The sequence below is a fragment of the Cervus elaphus genome, chromosome 20 (genome assembly GCF_910594005.1).
Source record: "Cervus elaphus chromosome 20, mCerEla1.1, whole genome shotgun sequence".
In the NCBI taxonomy this organism is placed as follows: Eukaryota; Metazoa; Chordata; class Mammalia; order Artiodactyla; family Cervidae; genus Cervus; species Cervus elaphus.
In genome coordinates, this window is record NC_057834.1 from 43,935,802 (window position 1) to 43,956,958 (window position 21,157).

General features: G+C 43.7%; 1 protein-coding gene, 1 long non-coding RNA gene and 1 pseudogene across 4 annotated transcripts in view; 2 read left to right on the forward strand and 1 right to left on the reverse strand.

The window, feature by feature from the left end:
• Nucleotides 1-4,858, reverse strand: part of LOC122676869 — a 34,152-nt gene extending 29,294 nt beyond the window's left edge. For 2 of the 3 annotated variants that reach the window (XR_006335650.1, XR_006335649.1), the window contains exons 1-2: nt 4,799-4,858; nt 2,461-2,575 (exon numbers count right to left, since the gene is read on the reverse strand). This is a non-coding gene — a long non-coding RNA (uncharacterized LOC122676869). Of the gene's footprint in view, nt 1-2,205; nt 2,318-2,460; nt 2,576-4,798 lie in introns of those variants that run through there. The other variant, XR_006335648.1, reaches the window with a different exon arrangement.
• LOC122676866 lies at nt 943-15,846 on the forward strand (annotated as a pseudogene).
• LOC122676867 (thioredoxin interacting protein) lies at nt 11,481-15,675 on the forward strand. The gene is made up of 8 exons (XM_043876419.1): nt 11,481-12,015; nt 12,501-12,573; nt 12,691-12,838; nt 13,047-13,149; nt 13,282-13,538; nt 13,642-13,798; nt 13,913-14,064; nt 14,198-15,675. The coding sequence occupies exons 1-8, from the start codon at nt 11,766-11,768 to the stop codon at nt 14,231-14,233; spliced, it is 1,176 nt and encodes a 391-aa protein (XP_043732354.1). The 5' UTR covers nt 11,481-11,765; the 3' UTR covers nt 14,234-15,675.
• Nucleotides 15,847-21,157: the final 5,311 nt, after the last annotated feature.

A 21,157-nucleotide genomic window follows, 5' to 3' on the forward strand; every position in this document is an offset into this window, starting at 1 on the left:
AGGGATGAGATAGTTAGATAACATCACCGACTCAATGGACATGAATTTAAGCAAACTCTGGGATACAGTGAAGGATAGGGAAGCCTGGCGTGCTGCAGTCTGTGGGGTCACAAAGAATTGGACACTTAGCGGCTAAACAACAATAATAGTGATAATAATGTAAATATTGACTACTGATTTGGTCAAAATTGTGATATAACTCTATCAGGAGGATGAGGTAGGAGGAATGGGAAGATAGGGATAGGGAGTATAAGACACATAAAATTTCAAATACTGTAGCAAAAAGAGAGTATGATATGTCTAATATTGGGCTGCCCTGGTGACTCAGATGGTAAAGAATCTGCATGCAATGCAGGAGATCCGGGTTCTCTCCCTGGGTGGGTAAGATACCCTGGAGAAGGGAATCGTTATGCACTCCAGTATTCTTGACTGGAGAATCCTATGGACAGAGGAGCCTGGGGGCTACAGTCCAAGGGTCGCAAAGAGTTGGACACGATGGAGCGACTGACTCCATGGACTGCAGCACGCCAGGCTTCCCTGTCCTTCACTATCTCCCAGAGTTTGCTCAAATTCATGTCAAATACTTATAAATTAAGAAATAAAAGAAGAAATATATAATTTAGAAATATGAGAGGCTTCCCTGGTGGTCCAGTGGTTAAGAATCTGCCTTGCAATGCAGGGGACACTGGTTTGACCTCTGGTCTGGGAAGATCCCACATGCCAAGGAACAGCTAAGCCTGTGTACCACGACTACTGAAGCCAGTGAACCTCAACAGAGAAGCCACTGCAACAGGAAGTCCGCACACCACAACTAGAGAAAGCCCTGCAGCAACGAAGATCCAGCACAGCCAAAATCAAAAATCAATTATTAATTCATTGATAAAAAAGAAATATGAAGTAAATACCAGATTAAAAAGTTGAAATAATTGAAAGAGAAATAATTAGGGTGAACTGAGAACTGCTGATTTTTTATGTAAGAATTAAAATTATGGGATTTTTGACTAAGTTATATTACATTATTTTGATTTTAAAAAAGAGACTGCGGCCGCCGGCGGGCAGCTTGGCCGCGCGCTCTGACCCCGGCTTGGCCGCGGTGCTGCTGGCTGTGCATGCCACGGTGAGGCCGCTGGGCCCCGGCCTGGACGTGGAGGCCCAGCTGCGAAGGCTGCAGCTGAGTGCGGACCCTGAGCGACCAGGGCGCTTCCGGCTGGAGATGCTGGACGCGGGCCCCGGGGCGGTAGTTTGGAGTGGCCCTTGGAGTCAGTCTCATACACACTCCGAGGCCCCTGCCAGCATGAGCTGCAGCCTCCACCGGGAGGGCCTGGGACTCTCAGCCTGCACTTCGCCAACCCTCAGGAAGCTCAGCGGTGGGCAGCCCTAGTCCGAGATGCTACCATGGCAGGACAGAATCGCAGTGACAGCTTGCCCCCAGTCCTAGGCCCAGAAACGCGCCCTGTCTCCCCACCCAGTCCCCTTGAAGTATCCACACCCAAGGCCCCCCAACCCAAGGTGGATCGTCCTTGGAGCCCTGGAGACTTGATGGAGAAAGAAGAGCTGGCAGGGCGCCTGACCCGGGCTGTAGAGGGTCAGCCCAAGCAGCAGCCATGAGGGATGAGAAGGTAGAAACCCAAGCAGCAGCCATCCTGGCCCAGCATCATGTGGCCCTCAGGGTCCAGCTCCAGGAGGCCTGCTTTCCTCCTGGCCCCATCAGGCTCCAGGTCACAGATGAAGACGCTGCGTCCTCTGCCCATGTCTCACTGCAGGTTCACCCCCACTGACCATCAGGGCCCTCAGGAGCAGGTGTTCTCAGAGCTCCACTTCCCACCGGCCGTGTGGCGCTGGGTCATCGGGAGGTGCCTGTGTGTCCCTGAACACAGCCTTGCTTTTTATGGGATCTGGCGGGATGGAGACCCTGCTTTCCTCTACCTGCTCTCAGCTCCTCTTGAAGCCCCAGGACACAGTCCTCAACGCCCCCAGAAGGTGGATGGGAAACTAGGCGCCTGTTCTTGCAGTCATTGGGGCTGCCCCCAACCCCTCAGCCAGCCAACTCTAGCCTGCCCAGCCCCCTTCAGCCCGGCTGGCCCTGCCCTTCGTGCACCTTCATCAACGCCCCAGGCCACCCCGGCTGTGAGATATGCAGCACCCAGAGGCCCTGTGCTTGGGACCCCCTTCCCACAGCCTCCACCCAGCAGCTCCCAAAGGTCACGCGGAGAGAGGATGGCCCTTCCTTCCAGGCCCAAGGTCCCTGGACCCCCTCCTGAACCTCTCAGGGAACCTCTGCTGATTGCTCGCTGGGGTCATTAAAGACACTTCTGAGCTGAAAAAAATAAATAAATAAATAAAGAGACTGCATTTCTACCTTGGCCAGTCCTGAGTATTTCCCCTTAACTTCTTATACTTGTGGACACCTCCATCATTTTTCAAACCCACCCAACCCCCTTCCTACCCACTTTACCCCACCTTGTATACTTCATGGCAAGTTCCTTCCCACATTTCTTCTCGAGGAAGTAGAGATAATTTCCACGGTCCAGTAATTGCAGGTTCTCAAAATCAGTGCCAAGAAACTGCAGCAGCACTAAGGAAAGGAAGGAAGGCAGAAGATTAGAAAATAATAGGCCTTCCTCAGTTTTCCTGCCCACTCCCAAACCAAATTATTCATCATCCTCCTAATAGTTATTAGGAAGAAATAAGTCACATGTGTTTCCTGAGATATAGTATGTGTGTGATTGGAGGGTCAGCTTTGAGAAAGTGAAAGCGAAATCAAGAAATATAATTGGATTCTGCCTCTACTGCAGGGTTACTGTGGAATCATTCTTTGCTACTGGTTTAAAGAACCGATATTTTGAATATCAAGGGTTTTGTGGACTTCCCTGGTGGTATAGCAGATAAGAATACACCTGCCAATGCAGGGGACAGAGGTTCCATCCCTGGTCCAGGAAGATTCCACATGCCTTGGAGCAACTAAGCCTGTGGGTCTGTACTGTAGAGCCCACAGGCCACAACTGAAGCCTAAATGCCTAGAGGCCGTGCTCTAAAACAAGAGAAGCCAAGGTAATGAGAAGCCTGTGCACTGCAATGAAGAGTGGTCCCGGCTTTCCACAACTAGAGAAAGCCCTTGCACAGCAACAAAGGCCCAATAAAAACTGTGTAATAGGTCTTTGATACAGCATTCTTCTTCCACTTCTACCTATGAGGAACTAGTTAAGCTGGATTTTTAAAAAAATTAATCAGTCTTTCATCCTGCCTTCCAACCCCACCTTACTCCAGCAAAGAATCAAAAAGTCCTTTGCTGAACAGCATGTATATTATCTATGGTGAAACAGATCACCAGCCCAGGTGGGATGCATGAGACAAGTGCTCGGGCCTGGTGCACTGGGAAGACCCAGAGGAAACGGGTGGAGAGGGAGGTGGGAGGGGGGATCGGGATGGGGAATACGTGTAAATCTATGGCTGATTCATGTCAATGTATGACAAAACCCACTGAAAAAATAAATAAATAAATAAAGGGGGGAAAAAAAAGTCCTTTGCTGAAAAGTGTAGTGCCTGAAACAGAAAATGTTCTGCCATGGTTTAATTTTCTCTTTATGGAGGTCACTGCCCTGCATCTACCATGACCAAGCCTACAGGGGAGAATACCATCAGTGCTGGAGAAGAAACCAAAACCAGAAGAATGGGCAATGGGATGTGCTAAATATCTGACACATTAACTGATCAGGCTAAAATAATCCTATGGATTGACTTTGACCCTTATTTAGAATTTTTGGAACACCTAAACTATGCCAGGCCATAAGAAAACATGGCTTCTATCTTTGGGGAACTCAGTTTAGTAGGGAGGAACAAATAAACAGATATATGATTAACATTTATAATATAGATAAATATGTCCAATATGCTATTGAGAATACAAAGAAAGTGACAAATCTGCTTGTAGAAATCAGAGAAATCTTTACAAAGGAGGTGGCTTCTTTTTTTAAGGATCAGAGATGCGCTAGTGGCAAGATTTTCAAACCATAAATTAGACGAATTTAGTCCTAGTTCTGTGAATTAAGCAAGCCTCCTGAGCTCTCTATATTGCAATATTCCTTTCTGCAAAAATATCTCCTTCTTCTTGAGATCAAAAAATCATCTTCCTCACTCAGGGGAACTGTCTGGTCAAGTTTCTGGTCTCAGAAATGCTTCCGTGTGGCCTAAGGATCTTGATTTTGTTGTTGTTGTTGTTCAGTCTCTCAGTCGTGTCCGACTCTTTGAGACCCCATGGACTACAGCATGCCAGGCTTCCCTGTCCATCACCACCTCCCAGAGTTTGCTCAAACTCATGTCATTGAGTCGGTGATGCCATCCAACCATCTCGTCCTCTGTCGTCCCCTTCTCCTCCTGCCTTCAATTTTTCCCAGCATCAGGGTCTTTTCTAGTAAGTCAGCTCTTTGCATCAGGGGGCCAAAGTGTTGGAGCTTCAGCATGAGTCCTTCCAATGAATATTCAGGATTGATTTCCTTTAGGATTGACTGGTTTGATCTCCTTGCAGTCCAAGGGACTCCCAAGAGTCTTCTCCAGCACCACAGTTCAAAAGCATCATTTCAATTCTGTACTACCTAGGTTTGTCATAGCTTTTCTTCCAAGGAGCAAGCCTCTTAATTTCATGGCTGCAGTCACCATCTGCAGTGATTCTGGAGCCCAAAAAAGTAAAGTCTGCCAGTGTTTCCACTGTTTCCCCATCTATTTGCCATGAAGTGATGGGACCAGACACCATGATCCTAGTTTTCTGAATGTGGAATTTTAAGACAGCTTTTTCACTCACCTCTTTCGCCTTCATCAAGAGGCTCTTTAGTTCCTCTTCGCTTTCTGCCATAGGGTGGTATCATTTGCATATCTGAGGTTGTTGATCTTCCTCCCAGCAATCTTGATTCTGGCTTGTGCTTCATCCAGCCCAGAATTTCTCATGATGTACTCTGCCTATAAGATTAAATAACCAGGGTGACAATATACAGCCTTGCGTACTCCTTTCCCAATTTGGAACCAGTCCGTTGTTCCATGTCTGGTTCTAACTGTTGCTTCTTGACCTGCATACAGGTTTCTCAGGAGGCAGGTAAGCTGATCTGATATTCCCATCTCTTTCAGAATTCTACAGTTTGTTGTGATCCACACACAGTAAAGACTTTAGCATAGTCAGTGAAGCAGAGGATCTCGATAGTACTTTAATTTATCCACTGGGTGGCAGGGCTGAGCCAACTGAATTACAGAATTGTGTAAGAAAGAACTCAGAAAAGGGGAAGTTGGGTTAAGCACAAAATGTCCCAGCTCCCTCATGTTTATAAACTCAGTACAGTCCAACTGTCCCTCATAGGAAAACAAACCATCACCTCTCACTGCCTCACCACTCTTGCTCTATACGTAACTGGGCCATAGGCTTTGAGGAAGAGGGACTGGTTATGTTCAAGTGTAGCAGGAGGAACTGAGATTAGGTTTCTTATTGTTGATAAGAAACAATACTAGGATCTGAATTAGTGGCATATTCTATTGCACAGACATATCCCAATCTATCAATTCAATTTATATTTAATAACATATTTTCTCTATGAAATGTACTCTTCTAGATGCTATGAAGAATAAAAATATTTAAAAGGACACAGATCCTGCTCTCTAGGAATTCATTCCATAGGAGAGAAAAGAAACTTTACATGTAAGTTCCATACGAGAAATATAAAAAAAATGTGGAATGGAGTATTCAAAGAGAATGGAATTCTATTTGGCTATAAAGTGAGAGATAAGGGGATTTGGGAATCAGGAGAGGTTTCATAGAGGAAAAGTTATTTGGCTGTCTACTGAAGAGTGGGTAGGATTTTAAAAAGTAGAGATGGGGAGGAAAGTCAGGCATTCCAGGTAGAGAGAAAAGTATAAGCAAATGCAGAGAAAGATATATTAGGGGAACACGGTGTACTCAGGTTTGGCTGAGGAGTAGGGTACATTTCTGAGGAAATAGTGGGAAATGAGACTGGAAAGTTTAGTTGAGGTCACTTTGTGAAGACTTCAAGTAGATTGAAGTATTTCAATCTGATTCAGTAAGCAGAGGGTTTGGGAGCATCAAAGAACAGATAGGAACTCAACTGTGTAAGATTAATGTAGTTGAGGTTTATGATTACAGCAGAAAGATCAGTTTAAAACTATCAAAAATAATTTATGCAAAAGTATTAATAACAAGGATATGAATCAGAGTGATGGCAGGAGAGTAAGAAATAACAGCTTCTAGGAAAACACTGGAATGATGGCCTCTTCAGAATTTGGCAATTGACTGAATGTGAGGAATGTCAGAAAGGAAGGAATTGAAGAGTTTCTAGATTTTATGCCTTGATATCTAGGGGAACATATAATGGTCCCATTAAAAGAAACAAGGGTAAGAAGTGAGTTTGAGCACAGGGAGAAAATTATGAATTCCATACTAGACAAGTTGAGTTTGCGATGCCAACTAGAACTTTCAAGACAGGCTAGAGGTTTCCATGAGTGATGTACAGATGGAAAAACTGAACAGCAAAGCCTGAAGACAGAAAAGGAGAGAGCCAAGCAGAAAAACTTTCAGTGGGGCAGAGAAAAAAGGAATTTCTGACAAGGGAGAAAAGGATAAAGTCCAAAAGAACATTTAAATTTACAAAGATGGCAGTTTTCAAATTATATAGAAGTCAAGGGGAATATGACCTAAAAAATCACTCTGGTTTCCTCTGGAAACTTAAAGAAAATCATTTCAGTGACAGCAGAAGCCAGGCTACAAAGGGACAAGTTTAGCCAACAGAGAAAGCTGGTAAAAGTTATTCTCTTAAGAAATTTGACAGTAAATGAAAGAAAACATATGGGTGATAGCATGAAAAGAGAAAAAAGTCTTTTATATCATAAGGCTACCTTAAGAAATATCTTAAAGGAGTCTGCAGTGGTTTTAAACAAATTAATTCACCTCCTCTCTCCATCTTTCCCTGAAGTTGGACAACTCTCAGATCTCCATTCCTTCCTCAACATAGTAGAAAAATAGAGACACCAATAAACATAAAATATGGACTTCAAGATGAGATGATTTCTTCTTTTTAATGGCTGTTCTGGGTCTTCTAAACTGCTGGGGCTTATCTTTAGATGAGGCAAGCTGGGGCTACTTGCTAGTTGCAGTGCTCAGACTTCTCAATGGAGTGGCTTCCTTTGCTGCAGAACACAGGCTTCCGTAGTTGCAGCTCCTGGGCTCTAGCGCCCAGGCTCAACAGTGGCCCACAGGCTTAGCTGCTGCAAAGCATGTGGGAGCTTCTCAGATCAAGGGTCGAACCCGTGTCTACAGCATTGGCAGGCTGATTCTTTACCACTGAACCGCCAGGGAAGCCCCAAGATGAGTGTTTTTTTAATTGAGGTATGTTTGACATACAACCTTATATTAGTTTCAAGTGTACAATCTAATGATTGACATTTAGATATGTTGCAAAATGATCGCCACAATAAGCCTAGTTAACATCTGTCACCATATATAATTACAGGATTTTTTTCTCGTGATGAGGACTTTTAAGATCTACTCTCTTAGCAACTTTCACATAGGCAATATAGTATTATTAACTATAGTCACCATGCTGTGCATTACATCTCTATGACATTTATTTTTTAACTGTTAAGTTTATACCTTTTGACTCCCTTCACCCACTTCATCTACTCCCTACCCCAGGCAACCAGCAATCTGTTCAGATGAAGTGTCTTTTTGTTTTTTGTTTTTTTAATAATTAAAGCTAAACTGAGAAACAAGAACCTTCAGAAAACAAACTAGAGACAAGACTCTAGATTAAGTATTAAGAATCCTCAGTTTAAACTGAGTGGAGAGTGGCTCCACCAGTTACTAGCTATATGTCCTAGAGCAAGTCTACTTAACTAAAATAAGGAAGTACCTCTCTTTAAAAAAATATGACTGCTAGAGTCCCCTTTAACTTTAATATTTTATGAGTCTTATCCTAAACCCTTTACAGTGAAGATCAAACAAGAAACCATGTGTTAAAGCACTGAGAAGCAGGACAACACATTAGAAAGAGTACCTAGTTTATTTATTTTGGCCACACCACACTCAAGGTGTCTTAGTCCCTGACCAGAGTCTAAACCCACACCCCCTGCAGTGGAAGCAGGGAGACATAATGGCTGGGCTGCCAGGGAAGTCCCCAAGAGTACCTACTTTAGATCAGACAGACCTGGGTTCAAGATTTTGCTCTACTTACAGAATCAGTGACTGCAGGGAAATTACTTAACCCTCTGAGCCTGACTTAACTCTGAGTCACAGAGTTATTGTGAGAATTAAATGAAATAATCTAACCTTAAATCCTTCTAGAACAAGGTGACAGATGAATCTATAAATAAAATATCACTGAGATAATTACGTCAAGGACCTGGTCCATTACAGGTGCTCAGTGACTTGGAGGAATGTCCAAAGTTGATCAGCCTCAAATGCCACACTCTCTTTTAAACCTTTTTTTGTCTCTAAATTAATATTCCCTAGAGGAAAATGGGAAAGATAAGAGTAAAAGGGAAATTTTCAGAGTGAAATGAAAGTAGTGATTAAAAGGGAAAAAAAGGGGGGCTATTAGGAACCTTGAGTCTTTAGAGTCTTAAATGTTTATCAGAACATAAAGAAAAGAGAAATGCAATCAGCTCCTGTATCTGATCGGAACTGAGCATAGAGGGCACTTCTCTCACTAGAAGCTTTGGCTTTGCTCAACCACCTCCTGTAAAGCAAACAACAATCATCCCTTGGTTTCCTATTGATACTGGGATTGAAGAGGGTGGGGAAGGAACAGGTAAAGATGATCTAATCTGCAAAACTCTTGGATTTAGTCCTCCTTTGCTGTTCCTTACTGGACCTGCTGTTTTCCTCCCTTGCACGCCACACATGTTTGTACTCTGTTTTCAGGACAGAAGTTTGTAAGATTTTTTCTTCTTTGGCACAGGAACTGAGAAAAAGAATCAGAAGGCACGTTTTTATCAGAATACCAGGTTATAAGGTGAAAGGTTGTAAACAACTCTGTCCAGGACAACTCCATTTCAGAACATGTCCTGGCTACAGGCCTGGTAGGCAGCAGCTGCCAAAGTGAAATCGTTTTCTGGCATTTCAGGGAACCCAGGCACAAAAGAACACAAACAAGTGGTCTGCACTAAGTTTTGCAAACCGGGAAAGGAAGAAGAAACTGGTGCCCAAGAGAGGGACTTAAAGCAAAAGAAAATGGTATTAAGATTAAAAAAAAAAGCAAGTCAGTACTCCATAGCTGTGCCCAAGTAAATATTGGCATTCCCCTTTCTCTAAGATGTTCCAAATATATACCACCCTGGTCTGTCACACTCACCTCTCCTCCCTGCCCCTCAACATTTATGCAGTTACACATCACACACTGTTTAATAATATTGTCATTATGTATGTACTTATTTGTCAACATTTTGGTATTTCAGATTTACGTACACTTCCGCATCTATCAACCTAAAAACTCTCTCAGAAGCTACAATTAAACATTTTCAAATTACTTTAGTGAGAGTCTCGCCTTCCTTGCTCTACCTACTTCAACCAATATTGTTGACCAACTAAAAACAACTCAGGCCTTATTGGTTAACTTTCTTAAAGAGGGTGCCGCCTCAAACCCACACACCCTAAGGATCAACATGTTCCCCTTTTTGTTCTGGGGGTTGGTCCTGTGGGTGTGTGTTTTCCAGTAGTCTTGATGCCTGATTCTTGAGCTTGCTTAATAGTGCAGTTGGGTTGTAACTTGTTAGCCTTAGGGTGTCAACCCAGTTAGGGTGTGCAAACAACAAGAAGGATCCTTCACAGCAACAAATAACCATCTTCTTGCTAAGAGAGTAGGATCTCTGTATATTCTAATGCTTCTTGTTTACTTCCCCATCTCAATCTTGGGAACACTGTCTTCCTCTTTCTAGCACAAGAAATGAGGTAATAATCTCCTGATTCTCCAACCCATGGGAGGGAGGAACTCAGGAATCAAAGAAAAGGGAGAATTCCTGTATCTGTGCATACAAGTCTTTCTAATTGCATCTATGAAAAATTTCTCAGGAGTCAGCTCCTAAGGCACCTCACGGCCAGCTAGGGAAAAACCCATCTGACAGAGCGCCAAATAACACAGGATGAAGAGTCAGGGTTTCTTTTAGCTTGAACATACAGTGTGCTAAAGATCCTTCTGTCTTTTCTTCCCTTTCTTACCTATTTCTAAACAGTCTAGAGGGAAAAACTTTTCAAAGACTGCAGAATGGTTCCTTCTAACAGAAATACGGCCCTCTTTCCCCGACACTTTCTCTGTGACAAATGATAACTTTCCTGCTTTTAACTAACTTGAAGGCTGTGAGGAATGTGAGCAGCAGATTTAGAGGTGTACCTTTGATTTAGTAAGTTGGAAAGGGGAGGAAGACGAGAGAGTTAAAATAACTCAGGGAAAAGATGACTAGAGTGAAGCATCTTTTTTTTTTTTTTTTTTTAATTACTTTCCTGGAGAAGCAGGGAGTGAGTGAGATAATCAGAGCCCAAAGAACACACTTTAACGAAGAGGTAATGAGGTAACTGGGAGAACATAAATAAAGTGTTCCCTAACTCTGCAGATCAGGGACTGAAGAGATGACGGGATAAGCGCAGGATGTGGACACGCCCGTACTGTACCGGTCCAGAGAACAGAGAGAACCGAGTGGAGGACGCAGGGGCAGAGGCACACAGACCAGAGCCCCCAGCCTCCAGACCAAGGGGCTAGAAAGGGAGTGGTGGGTGGCCAGTCAGTCCCACACATTCGCTTTGCTGTGACCACTGGAGAGGTTAAAAATTTGTGACAAGTTCTCTTTTCCTTCCCACACAGCCGGGATTTTTTATGGGGGGAACGGGAAGGGGCAGGGGGTTATTTGTTGATTTTTAAGAGCGATGGGGGTGGGGGGGGGGGGCAAGAGAAGGACAAAGGGGATCTTCCTGAACAGTAACGACTGAACTCCCTGTCCTCCGCCCCATCCTAAAGTATTCTTGGAGCTCTGGGATTATTTTTCACACGACTTGCGATTTGTGAGCCGGGAATAAACAGTCGCCTCTAAATTAATTACACTGGCTGAGGTTAGGCACGAAATTCCATCATAAGCACATTTTCTTTTTACCTCAAAATATAGCTCCCACTCCAAAAGCATCCGCACCCGCCCTTCGAAGACCACTGGCCTCGGCTAAATTTTGGAGTCAGCGAAGCATTCCTTCCTTGGACACAGGGGAAGCCGCCCTATAGCCCCTCCGCCCCCTCCTCCCAGCCCCGCAGCGATGCACAACAACCATTTTCCCCGCCAGGAGCACACTGTGTCCACGCGCTGCTGCGACCTCGCTGATTGGTGGGGCTCCTGGTAAACAAGGAGCGGGCAGCCAATGGGAGAGCTGTGCACGAGGGCAGCACGAGCCTCCAGGCCAGCGCTCGCGTGGACCTGCCTGCCGGGCTACTATATAAAGCAGTTTCCGGCTCTCAGTTGCAAACTAGCGTTTCGTCTTCTAAGGTGGAGCTCGTGAAGCCTTCTCGCTGAGATCTGGCGCTTTCCTCCAGCTGTTAGAGAGAAAGAAAGAAAAGAAAGCTTATTTTTCTCTTGCAATCTCTTGATATAATTCGCGGCTTACATTTTTGGGTGGACGTGTTTTCGAAAATTTAGTAGAGAAGTGAAAAGTGAAAAAGTTTTAACTTAACAGCAAAGGATTCTTTGAGAGTTTTGTTTTGTACTCATTTTTAACTCTTAAGCAAACCCAGCCCAACATGGTGATGTTCAAGAAGATCAAGTCTTTCGAGGTGGTCTTTAACGACCCCGAAAAGGTGTACGGCAGTGGGGAGAAGGTGGCTGGCCGGGTGATAGTGGAAGTGTGTGAAGTCACTCGAGTCAAAGCTGTCAGGATCCTGGCTTGCGGAGTGGCCAAAGTCCTGTGGATGCAGGGATCCCAGCAGTGCAAGCAGACGTTGGACTACCTACGCTACGAAGACACGCTTCTCCTGGAGGACCAACCAGCTGGTGAGTGACCCAACTGTTTGCTGGAGGGTGAAAGCGGATTCAAGAAGAGAATTGATACGGATAAAGCCCACACTGTAGATCCTAAGTTGCTTGGGTTGTGAGGTTTGAATTTTGTGTGGCTTCTTTATCTTTTTTAGTTTTAACTTGCAAACTCCCCCCCACCCCCAAAAAAGGGTGATTTGTGCAACTTCTCAGGGTGCTGTGTTCTGCGGGTGATTCTGAGGGATGTTGACTTAGCTATTGAAAGATTTTTATGTCTTCATAATTGCTTGTTCTTTGCTTCTTGTTTGAGATGATAATAGGTTGAGCCTTTCAGCACTGCAGGGCTTTGCAACTTTTTGCTCAGCGAATGCATCAGAATCTCATTTAAGAACATAAGGGGTTCTGCAATAACTCTTGCATGCTGCCCAAAAATTCCTTATCGCACAGATGCGTTTTAAGTGTAACAAGAAACCTAGAAACTACTCCTTTTTCTCTCCCTTCAGGTGAGAGTGAGATGGTGATCATGAGACCTGGAAACAAATATGAATACAAGTTCGGCTTTGAACTTCCTCAGGGGTAGGTTATGAACTAAATGCATCTGTGATCTTATCTGTCTGTAAAAATCTTCCCCACTTTAGATCAGTTACTCTTCTTGGAGAGCATTTTTAAATTGTTTGCTTTTTCTTGATAAAGGCCTCTGGGAACATCTTTCAAAGGAAAATACGGGTGTGTGGACTACTGGGTGAAGGCTTTTCTTGATCGCCCCAGCCAGCCAACTCAAGAGACAAAGAAAAACTTTGAAGTGATGGATCTAGTGGATGTCAATACTCCTGATTTACTGGTGAGATTCATTTTAAGAGTCTGTTCTTCTGGGTTTCAGAGATAAATAGTCAGGTTTTTAGGGCATTAAAGTGAAGCCCTTCAGGGAATCAAGTCCTTAAGTCATCAAGGTGGGAGGGAAAACTACCTACTTTAAGCAGTGGAAAGAGAAGCAGAGAAAGGATCTCTAGAGATTCTCAAAACGCCTTTTTCCACTTCATTCTACATAGGAACCTGTGTCAGCTAAAAAGGAGAAGAAAGTTTCCTGCATGTTCATACCTGATGGGCGGGTGTCTGTCTCTGCACGAATTGACAGAAAAGGATTCTGTGAAGGTAAAAATCTAGTGCTTTAAAATGGGAGACTTAAAACAGGAACTGTGGGTTTGGGAGTAAGGGCAGGAGGCAGGGACAGATTAAAAGTCATGGACTGCACTGAGCATTAGTTTTCATCTTTCTCATTGCCAGGTGATGAGATTAACATCCATGCTGATTTTGAGAATACATGTTCCCGTATCGTGATCCCCAAAGCTGCCATTGTAGCCCGCCACACTTACCTTGCCAATGGCCAAACCAAGGTGCTGACGCAGAAGTTGTCATCAGTCAGAGGCAATCATATTATTTCCGGAACCTGTGCATCATGGCGTGGCAAGAGCCTTCGGGTGCAGAAGATCAGGCCTTCTATCTTGGGCTGCAATATCCTGCGAGTTGAATACTCCTTACTGGTGAGTGGGTGGATGGGGTTGGAGAGAAAATTGTTCATTCGTCAAAATGATAGTGGCGTTTCTCCAGATTTCCAGCCTGACAAACTGATGTCTTCCTTTCTAGATCTACGTTAGCGTCCCTGGCTCCAAGAAAGTCATTCTTGACCTGCCTCTGGTTATTGGCAGCAGGTCAGGCCTCAGCAGCCGGACGTCCAGCATGGCCAGCCAGACCAGCTCTGAGATGAGTTGGGTAGACCTAAACATCCCAGATACCCCAGAAGGTGAGCCAGACACCTAATATCATTTTTTCCCCTCTGGCCTGGGTGGGTTTGTAAAATTGTGATGGTTAGGCTTTTCTTGGCTGGGCTTCTTATCTCCATGCTTTATCTCTCTAGCTCCTCCTTGCTATATGGATAGCATTGCTGAAGATCACCGGTTGGAGAGCCCCACTACTCCTCTGCTAGATGACACAGATGGTTCTCAAGACAGCCCTATTTTTATGTATGCTCCAGAGTTCAGGTTCATGCCACCACCTACTTACTCTGAGGTAAGAATTGTCATTTACCACTACATTTGTGCTAAGCCTTTTATAGGAAGTTAACTTCTTGGGATTGCCAGACTGGATTGTTGTTTTTTTCCTTACCCAAACTAAAATACTCGTTTTCTTTTCTTCCTCCCAGGTTGATCCCTGCATCCTGAACAACAATGTGCAGTGAGCATGCGGAAGAAAAGAAGCAGTTGTACCTACCTGTTTCTTTTTAGCTCTCTTCCTGGACTCTTTAATTTTTTAGAGACTCAACAGTCTCCACAGTGGGGTACAGGTCCACCCCAGCCTCTGACTCTCCAGTGTAGGAGGTGATCTGCAGGCAATCTCCTGGGCCTTAAAGGGTGCGCACTCATCCTCAGCCAGCGAGATGATGTGATAGAGTTTTTTGCTAGATGGGTTTAAAAACACATTAGAAAAAAAACTTAAGGCCCATCCCATTTTCTTGAATCTCTTTGAAAATTGAGGCATTTTCAGTAATTTCGAGTAAGGGGTAGAAATGGCATCCTGGAATGGTGTTCCCACAGTTGAATGGAGGGGATTATATAATAGATATTGTTATAACAATAGATCTTGAACCTCTGCCATGTGGAGGAGAGCCCATTTAGAAAACTAAGAAAGTGAAAAGAAAAAATGGTCATGGCCAAAACTTTGGGAAAAGGATGTTCTTAAAACCATTGTTCCCCATTGTTTGTACACTTACAGAAAAAAAAGAAAAGCCCTCCAGAATTGATTGCGTTTGGACTTTGGAGCAAGCTTCCCCTGTGAATTAAAGGGGAGGAACTCTCAAGTTTCTTTGTTTAGAAAGTAGTTTTAATCAGTCATAAAGCAGTAGTAATTGTGCCCCACCAGAGGTCTTAAAAGCCATTTTTAGAGCCTATTGCACTGTGTTCTCCTGTTGGCAAACATTTTTATGTGGGAGAATTTTTTTTTTTTTTTTTTTCATGTGACTCCTTGGAATTGATTCTGAGGCGATGTCCTTAGCACTTTAGTTTGTGTCAAATTTGGGGTTTTTTCCTTTCTCAGATGGAAGTTAAAACTGGTCTACTATGTCTCTAGGGGTAAGCACAATGACAGGGAAGAAAAAGTGTTACTGCTTTTGAGACTTTGTCCAGTGTTCGGAATTCTGCAGTTCTGACACTGATTACGTGAGAAGGGTTGCTGCTATCAGCCTTGCCCACTGTGACTTCTCCAAACCCAAGGAGAAACCCTAGATAAAATGCCCCAACACTGTGATCAGAGCATCCAGATGTTGCCATGAGAAATCAGAAGGCAGATCTTCACAGAAGCCCCAAGGGCTCACTTCCTGCCCAGTGTTAGGAGACAGGGTTGTTGACAGCCCCTGTCTCAACTGCAGTCTGTAGCACTTGGTCAGTCACTCTCCGCCTTAGCACTTTGTTCACTGTCCTGTGTCAGAGCTCTGAGCTCTATCTACCCTTTTCTGAAAAAAGTATGTGGGCTGAAGGTGGTTTCATTTTTTGTTTTTTAATTGTATATCTTTTTGTATGAGAAAAACTATATTTTGTACTTAACCAGATATATTTTTCACCCCAGGTGGGGGTATTCTTTGTAAAAAAAAAAAAAAAATTAAAGTTTTTTTTAATGGCAAAAAAATGTTTCTCTTCTTGTCTGTGAGATAATATTGAAGTTATTAAAAAGAAAATGTGCCTAAAGGAGTTTTCCCCCTTACTTCACAACTCAGATTGTTGAAAACCCTATAGAGGAACCATTTCTTATTGATCCTAAGAACTATAGTCAGCATGGGGGTTAGGAGGGTCAGGAGGGAAGGAATTTGAGCTACGTTGTCTTTTGTCCAATTCACTGAAGAACTTCAGTGAATAGTGGGGTCTTTTGGTGGTCTAAGCTAGTTTTCTACTTCTTTAGTTAATCATTACTAAATTTCTTCAACTTAGGAGTATATAAGGCTTTTTTTTTGCTTGTTTAATGAGCTCCTGAAATACAGAGAAATGAATTTTGTAAGGGCATTTGGGAGGAAAGTGTTACGGTACCTTTATTTCTTACTTTGGTTTCATCATAGTTTCTTGCCAGTAAAAACGTTTATATGTAGGAAGACAAGATAATACAGGACTAAAGGATTTTTACAGTTAAGAATATCAAGTTTTTTGAAGACAGCTTCCATTTTCTTTTTTAATCGCTGCAGCTCCTAGAACAATTCCTATCCAGGGACATGATCATAACTCAGTAAATGTGTTTCGTTTAAACTTCTGCAGACAAATCTAGTCTTAGCCTTTATTGGGAGAGGGGGGTTGGCTTTTCTGTGGATCTCCACATAGTAATTCCCAACTTCAGACTCCTGAAAGTTCATTAAAAATGAAAGTGTTAGTTCAGTTGTGTCTGACTCTTTACGATCCCATGGCTGTAGCCCACCAGGGTCCTCTGTCTGGAATTCTACAGGCAAGAATATTGGAGTGGGTAGCCCTTCCTGACCCAGGGATCAAACCTGGGTCTCTGCATTGCAGGCAGATTCTTTACCATCTGAGCCAACAGCGTTGATAAAATCAATGTAAATTGAACATAAAGTGGGATTGAAAAGATTCTTTTCCAGTTCAGTCTTTGTGTCCAGCTTTCATTCTCAGTAGCTCTTTTGCGCCTCCTGTTTTTTCTTTATCAAGGCATCAGGGTCTAGCTCTGTTGCCATGGTGACTGTAACCTTCACCCTCACCTTTGCCTCCTCCATTTCTTACCTATTCACGAATTTAGGGCCTCCTCCCTCTTTCAAATCTATGACCAGATTTGAAACCAGGTTAAAGTTGATGGAAAAGTTTTTCTGGAGCTTGTTTTCCAGGGACTGGAGGGGTGGGGCAAGGACAAGAGCTGGCCAGAGGGCAGGACAAAGAGAAGGGGAGACCATGGAGCACACAACTCTGGTTGTGTACACAGCCTGGCTACTGGAGTGTGATACAAGAAGGGGATGGAGAGGGTAGATAACTTACAGCCAAGGTCTCATAGAGACTTGAGCCTTGAAGGGCCAGAACATATGCACCCCCTCCTGATAGCAGGAGCCTAATAGCTCAAATCCAGTACAGTCCAACAGAACTTCTGTAATGATGGAAAGGTGGTACATTTGCACTAATACAGTAGGCACTGTTCACAGGTGACAAGTGAGCTCTGAAATGTGTGGCTGCTTTTACTGACAAACTAAATTTTTATTTTTGTTTTAAATTTAGTTAGCTCCATGTGACTAGTGACTGTTGAACAGCACAGAAAAATCTGAGGAAGGAAGTAGGCAGCTATAGCTGTTCACCCAGAGGAAATACATCCCTCCCTTAAAGCACAAAAGTCTCTACTGGACTTCCTTTTGACTTTGATACACAACTCCTACCTCACCTCAGGACATCTACATATGGGCCCACTTAAGTAGTCTTCCTTGGGTCCTAGCCCAGCTGTTTCTCCATTTAAGTGGGTCGATATTTTGGGTCTTCCTTTCCCATACTCTTCTCATATGTCTATTAATTTTTAAGGAACTATAACCTACACATACACCCATTAAAGGAGATCCAGTTCTTAGTACCATTTATTCATTAGGTCTAAAGTGGTATAGGAAGATCTAAAAGAAGACAGACAGAAAACTATCTAAAGAGAGAAAATAGCTAGAGAAAGTAAAATTAATAAGAAAATAACTGATACTTCTACAATCAGGATCCTGGACCACCTTGATAACTTTGAACAGACTGGAAAAAACAAAGATATAATTTGGGAGAGAAAAGTATGGAGAAGATCTGCCCAAGCACCTGGTCAATTAAAAAAAAAAAAAAAATCACATAAGAGCTAAAGGTTATAAAAAAAAAAAAAAAGAGCTAAAGGTTATGAACTGGGCTGAAGAAGTGACTTTTGACCAGTTTTTTCACTACTATATAGACCTTTTCCTAGAATTCCTTCCACGGACTATCTCTAGGTGACAGAATGCGTAAGATGGATAAGGAAAATGTTTTGCCGACCCTCCAGTGGCCCAGCCCTTGTCTCAAGCATCCTGAACTCAGTAGTTCTGGAGTGGAAAAAAAAACAAAGCAACTTTTGTCCCAGTCTCTGTTCTGTCCCTATATCCACTTCCATTTCCTAAGCTGAAAAACTCCCTCTCAAAGATAGCTACAAATCCAGGGCTGCGGTCCTGGCCCAATAGGTGAGTCTATAGCCTAGAAGAAGTTCAAGATCAGCCTTCTTATACTATTAAGGAGAAATAGTATAGTGTGGTAATTAGGCACATGTACCCTGGAGTCAAGCTATCTAAATTCAAATCCTACTTCCACCACTTAACAAACTGTATGACCTTGCAATTTGTTTAACCTGTGCTATAGTTTATCTGTAAAATGGAAAATAATAATACTACCTACCTTAGAAGATTGCTGTAATGATTTAAAAAATCTGTGGGAAGTGTTTCAACAATGGCAAACAAGTGCTTTTTTAAAATTTTAAATATTTATTTATTTTTGGCTGTGCTGGATCTTCATTCTTCTCATGGCCTTTCTCTAATTAACGAGAGCAGGGCCTACTCTCTAGCTCTGGTGCACGGGCTTCTCCTTGTGGTGGCTTCTCTTGTTGCAGAGCATGAGCTCTAGGCGCACGGGCTTCCATAGTTTCAGCTTGTGGGCTCTAGAGTTTGGGTTCAGTAGTTGTGGCAAACGGGCTTAGTTGTCCTAAGGAAATGTGGGATCTTCCTGTACCAGAGATCGAACCTATGTCCCCTGCATTGGCAGGTGGATTCCTATCCACTGTGCCACCAGGAAAGTCTGGAAACAAGTGCTTATTATCTAAAATATTGTGAAGGCATATTCACCACTACCACCTTGATTAGCTCAGTCCCAGGTATGTCCCCAGAACTGTCTTCCTCTGACCTGTCATAAATAACACCACTCTCTGCTCCTCTGAATTCCCTTCCCGTGCTGGGGGAACAAAGGAGTCTGAGAAGAGGTCAGGGTACAGAAGCTGACTCCACCTTAGTTAATTTTGTGGTGGGAGAGAGGTGGCCCGTTAATGGGACTCCCGACCACTGGGCCAGGACAGGCCCTCTGCACACTCCCATGGTATAGTTCTTTCACACTCCTGCATGCTTCACAGACCTCTGGAGTTACTCCACCTTCTGGAAATTAGTTAATTGAGCTCTCAACTTTTCAGTACTGTGGGGTTGCCAGAGTTGGACACGACTCAGTAACTAAACAACAGCAATCTTTTCAGTACACAATTTCAGGGGAAAGATTCCCACTTGAAGTGATAAACTGAGAAACAGAGAGTGATGGATATACAATGTGACACTACGAAGAACTCGTGACTCCTCATTTGAAGGCATTGCATCTCATTTGATTTACTTCCCTAAGGTAAATGCATGACTGAGTAGCACAAAAACCAGTGGAGGTGAGCTCCACTGATGAAGCCCAATTTAGCCAGTTTAGGCTATTCCTGTCTTGTCTTGACCCTTCTCTTGGTGTGACCCTGCTGTGCCCCTAGGGAGCCTGTTATGTATGGAGAAAAGAATGGACAGGCTCTGAAGGCTGGAGTTTTTCTGACTACCAATTGGTTGGTCATCTTCAGGTAATAAAGTGATGGGAGAAGGAAGAGGAGAGGCAGAACATGGGGATGTAATTGTGAAACCCACAGGCTTTGAGTCCTGAGATGTCACTCAGGGTCCATTCTTATTCCTTGCTGAGTGATGGAGCTGCTGACCATCTCTCCAAGTCAATCAAACAGTCAGTAAACAGGTTCTTGGAAATGTCTGGCTGGGTACCCAGCTCAGATATTTTTAACCTCTTGGATAGATGGACAGAGGAAGGATTTCAGTTGCTGGGAGGAGAGGTGGTGTTCATGACTGTGAGAACTGTGTTTTCCTTGTATGGTTCTGTGGCTAAAGACCCCTCCCTCTCCAGTCCACCTGTCTATATTCCAACTTCCTCCTTCGCCTATCCAGGCTCACAGTTTCCTTCTTTCCTTTGTCTCCTGTTCTCCCATTTCTCTGTTTCATCTTTCGTGCTTGCCTCATCTTCCAACTCTGAGGAATCTTTGATTTCTGTTTCAGATCCCAATATGTTTTCAGCTCCATATCCCTGAAGATCAGGGGAAAGGTGGTTGGGTGGTAACCAACGGCTCCTTTGCTTTGCTGGAGAAAATGTTGCCTGCCACTGGTACCCAAAGGCTTCTCTTTAGTTATACTTCCCGAGCTGTCCTGTAGGAGAGCTCCATTCTCTCCTTCAGCCTCCTGAACCTTACTGCCCCCGGCTCTTGGGAAGAGAATTGGAGGTCTTGGAAGGCCAGGTTTGGGCCACACATACCTTTGGAAAGTAGAAGAAATGTTGGTAGAGGTCAGAGGCAGCAAACCATGGGCCCATGGGTGGAATCAGCTTGCAGGTAGTTAGACATTTCTACAGTTTTTTCTTAAATATCAATATTTGAATTGGTTGTAAACATTTTAAATACCCGGGAGGAGGGCATGGCAACCCACTCCAGTGTTCTTGCCTGGAGAATCCCCAGGGACAGAGGAGCCTGGCGGGCTACAGTTCATGGGGTCACAAAGAGACGGGACACAACTGAGTGACTAAGTACAGCACAAACACTAAACAATCAGATGTCAGTAAAACCCACTGTCTGGCTCCCCCTAGAAAGTAACCATCTTTGGTAACACTGAGCCCACACTCCTTGGTGGCATCAACCCGCTGGAGCTAAGAGTTAAGCAGACTCACATTTATCAGTTCTCGCCATCTCCTATTGCATTCCACTCACCTGCTTCACTTCTTTATACCCTTGTCTGGTGTTAAGGTTTGTCTCAGGTTGTTACCTCTGGTCTAAGCAGAGCTTCCCTAGTATTTCCTCTGAAGGACCCCTAAGATTACGGAGACTGAATTTCCCCCCCAGGGTTCCAGAACCATCCAAAGTAACCTGTCACAAGCCAGAAATGTCTTTGAAGTATCTGTTTTATATTTAAAAACTACAAGTTTTGATTTACACGGCAGAATATATTTGTGTAGTTTTCGTGTAAGAATAGTGTATCTTCCCCTACCAAATCTTAAAAGTAAAATTGACATTCTGGAAGATGTGCCATGTGTAGTCTGCGGCTCCAAATATATTCACCATATCACCCGTTGGTAAA

Bases quoted from the DNA above. Each gene is read 5' to 3' on its own strand.
- LOC122676867 (XM_043876419.1), top strand. From the start codon at position 11,766: ATGGTGATGTTCAAGAAGATCAAGTCTTTCGAGGTGGTCTTTAACGAC. The intron at 13,539-13,641 runs GTGAGTGGGTGG...CTTCCTTTCTAG, and splicing joins GAGTTGAATACTCCTTACTG to ATCTACGTTAGCGTCCCTGG. The intron at 14,065-14,197 runs GTAAGAATTGTC...TCTTCCTCCCAG, and splicing joins CACCACCTACTTACTCTGAG to GTTGATCCCTGCATCCTGAA.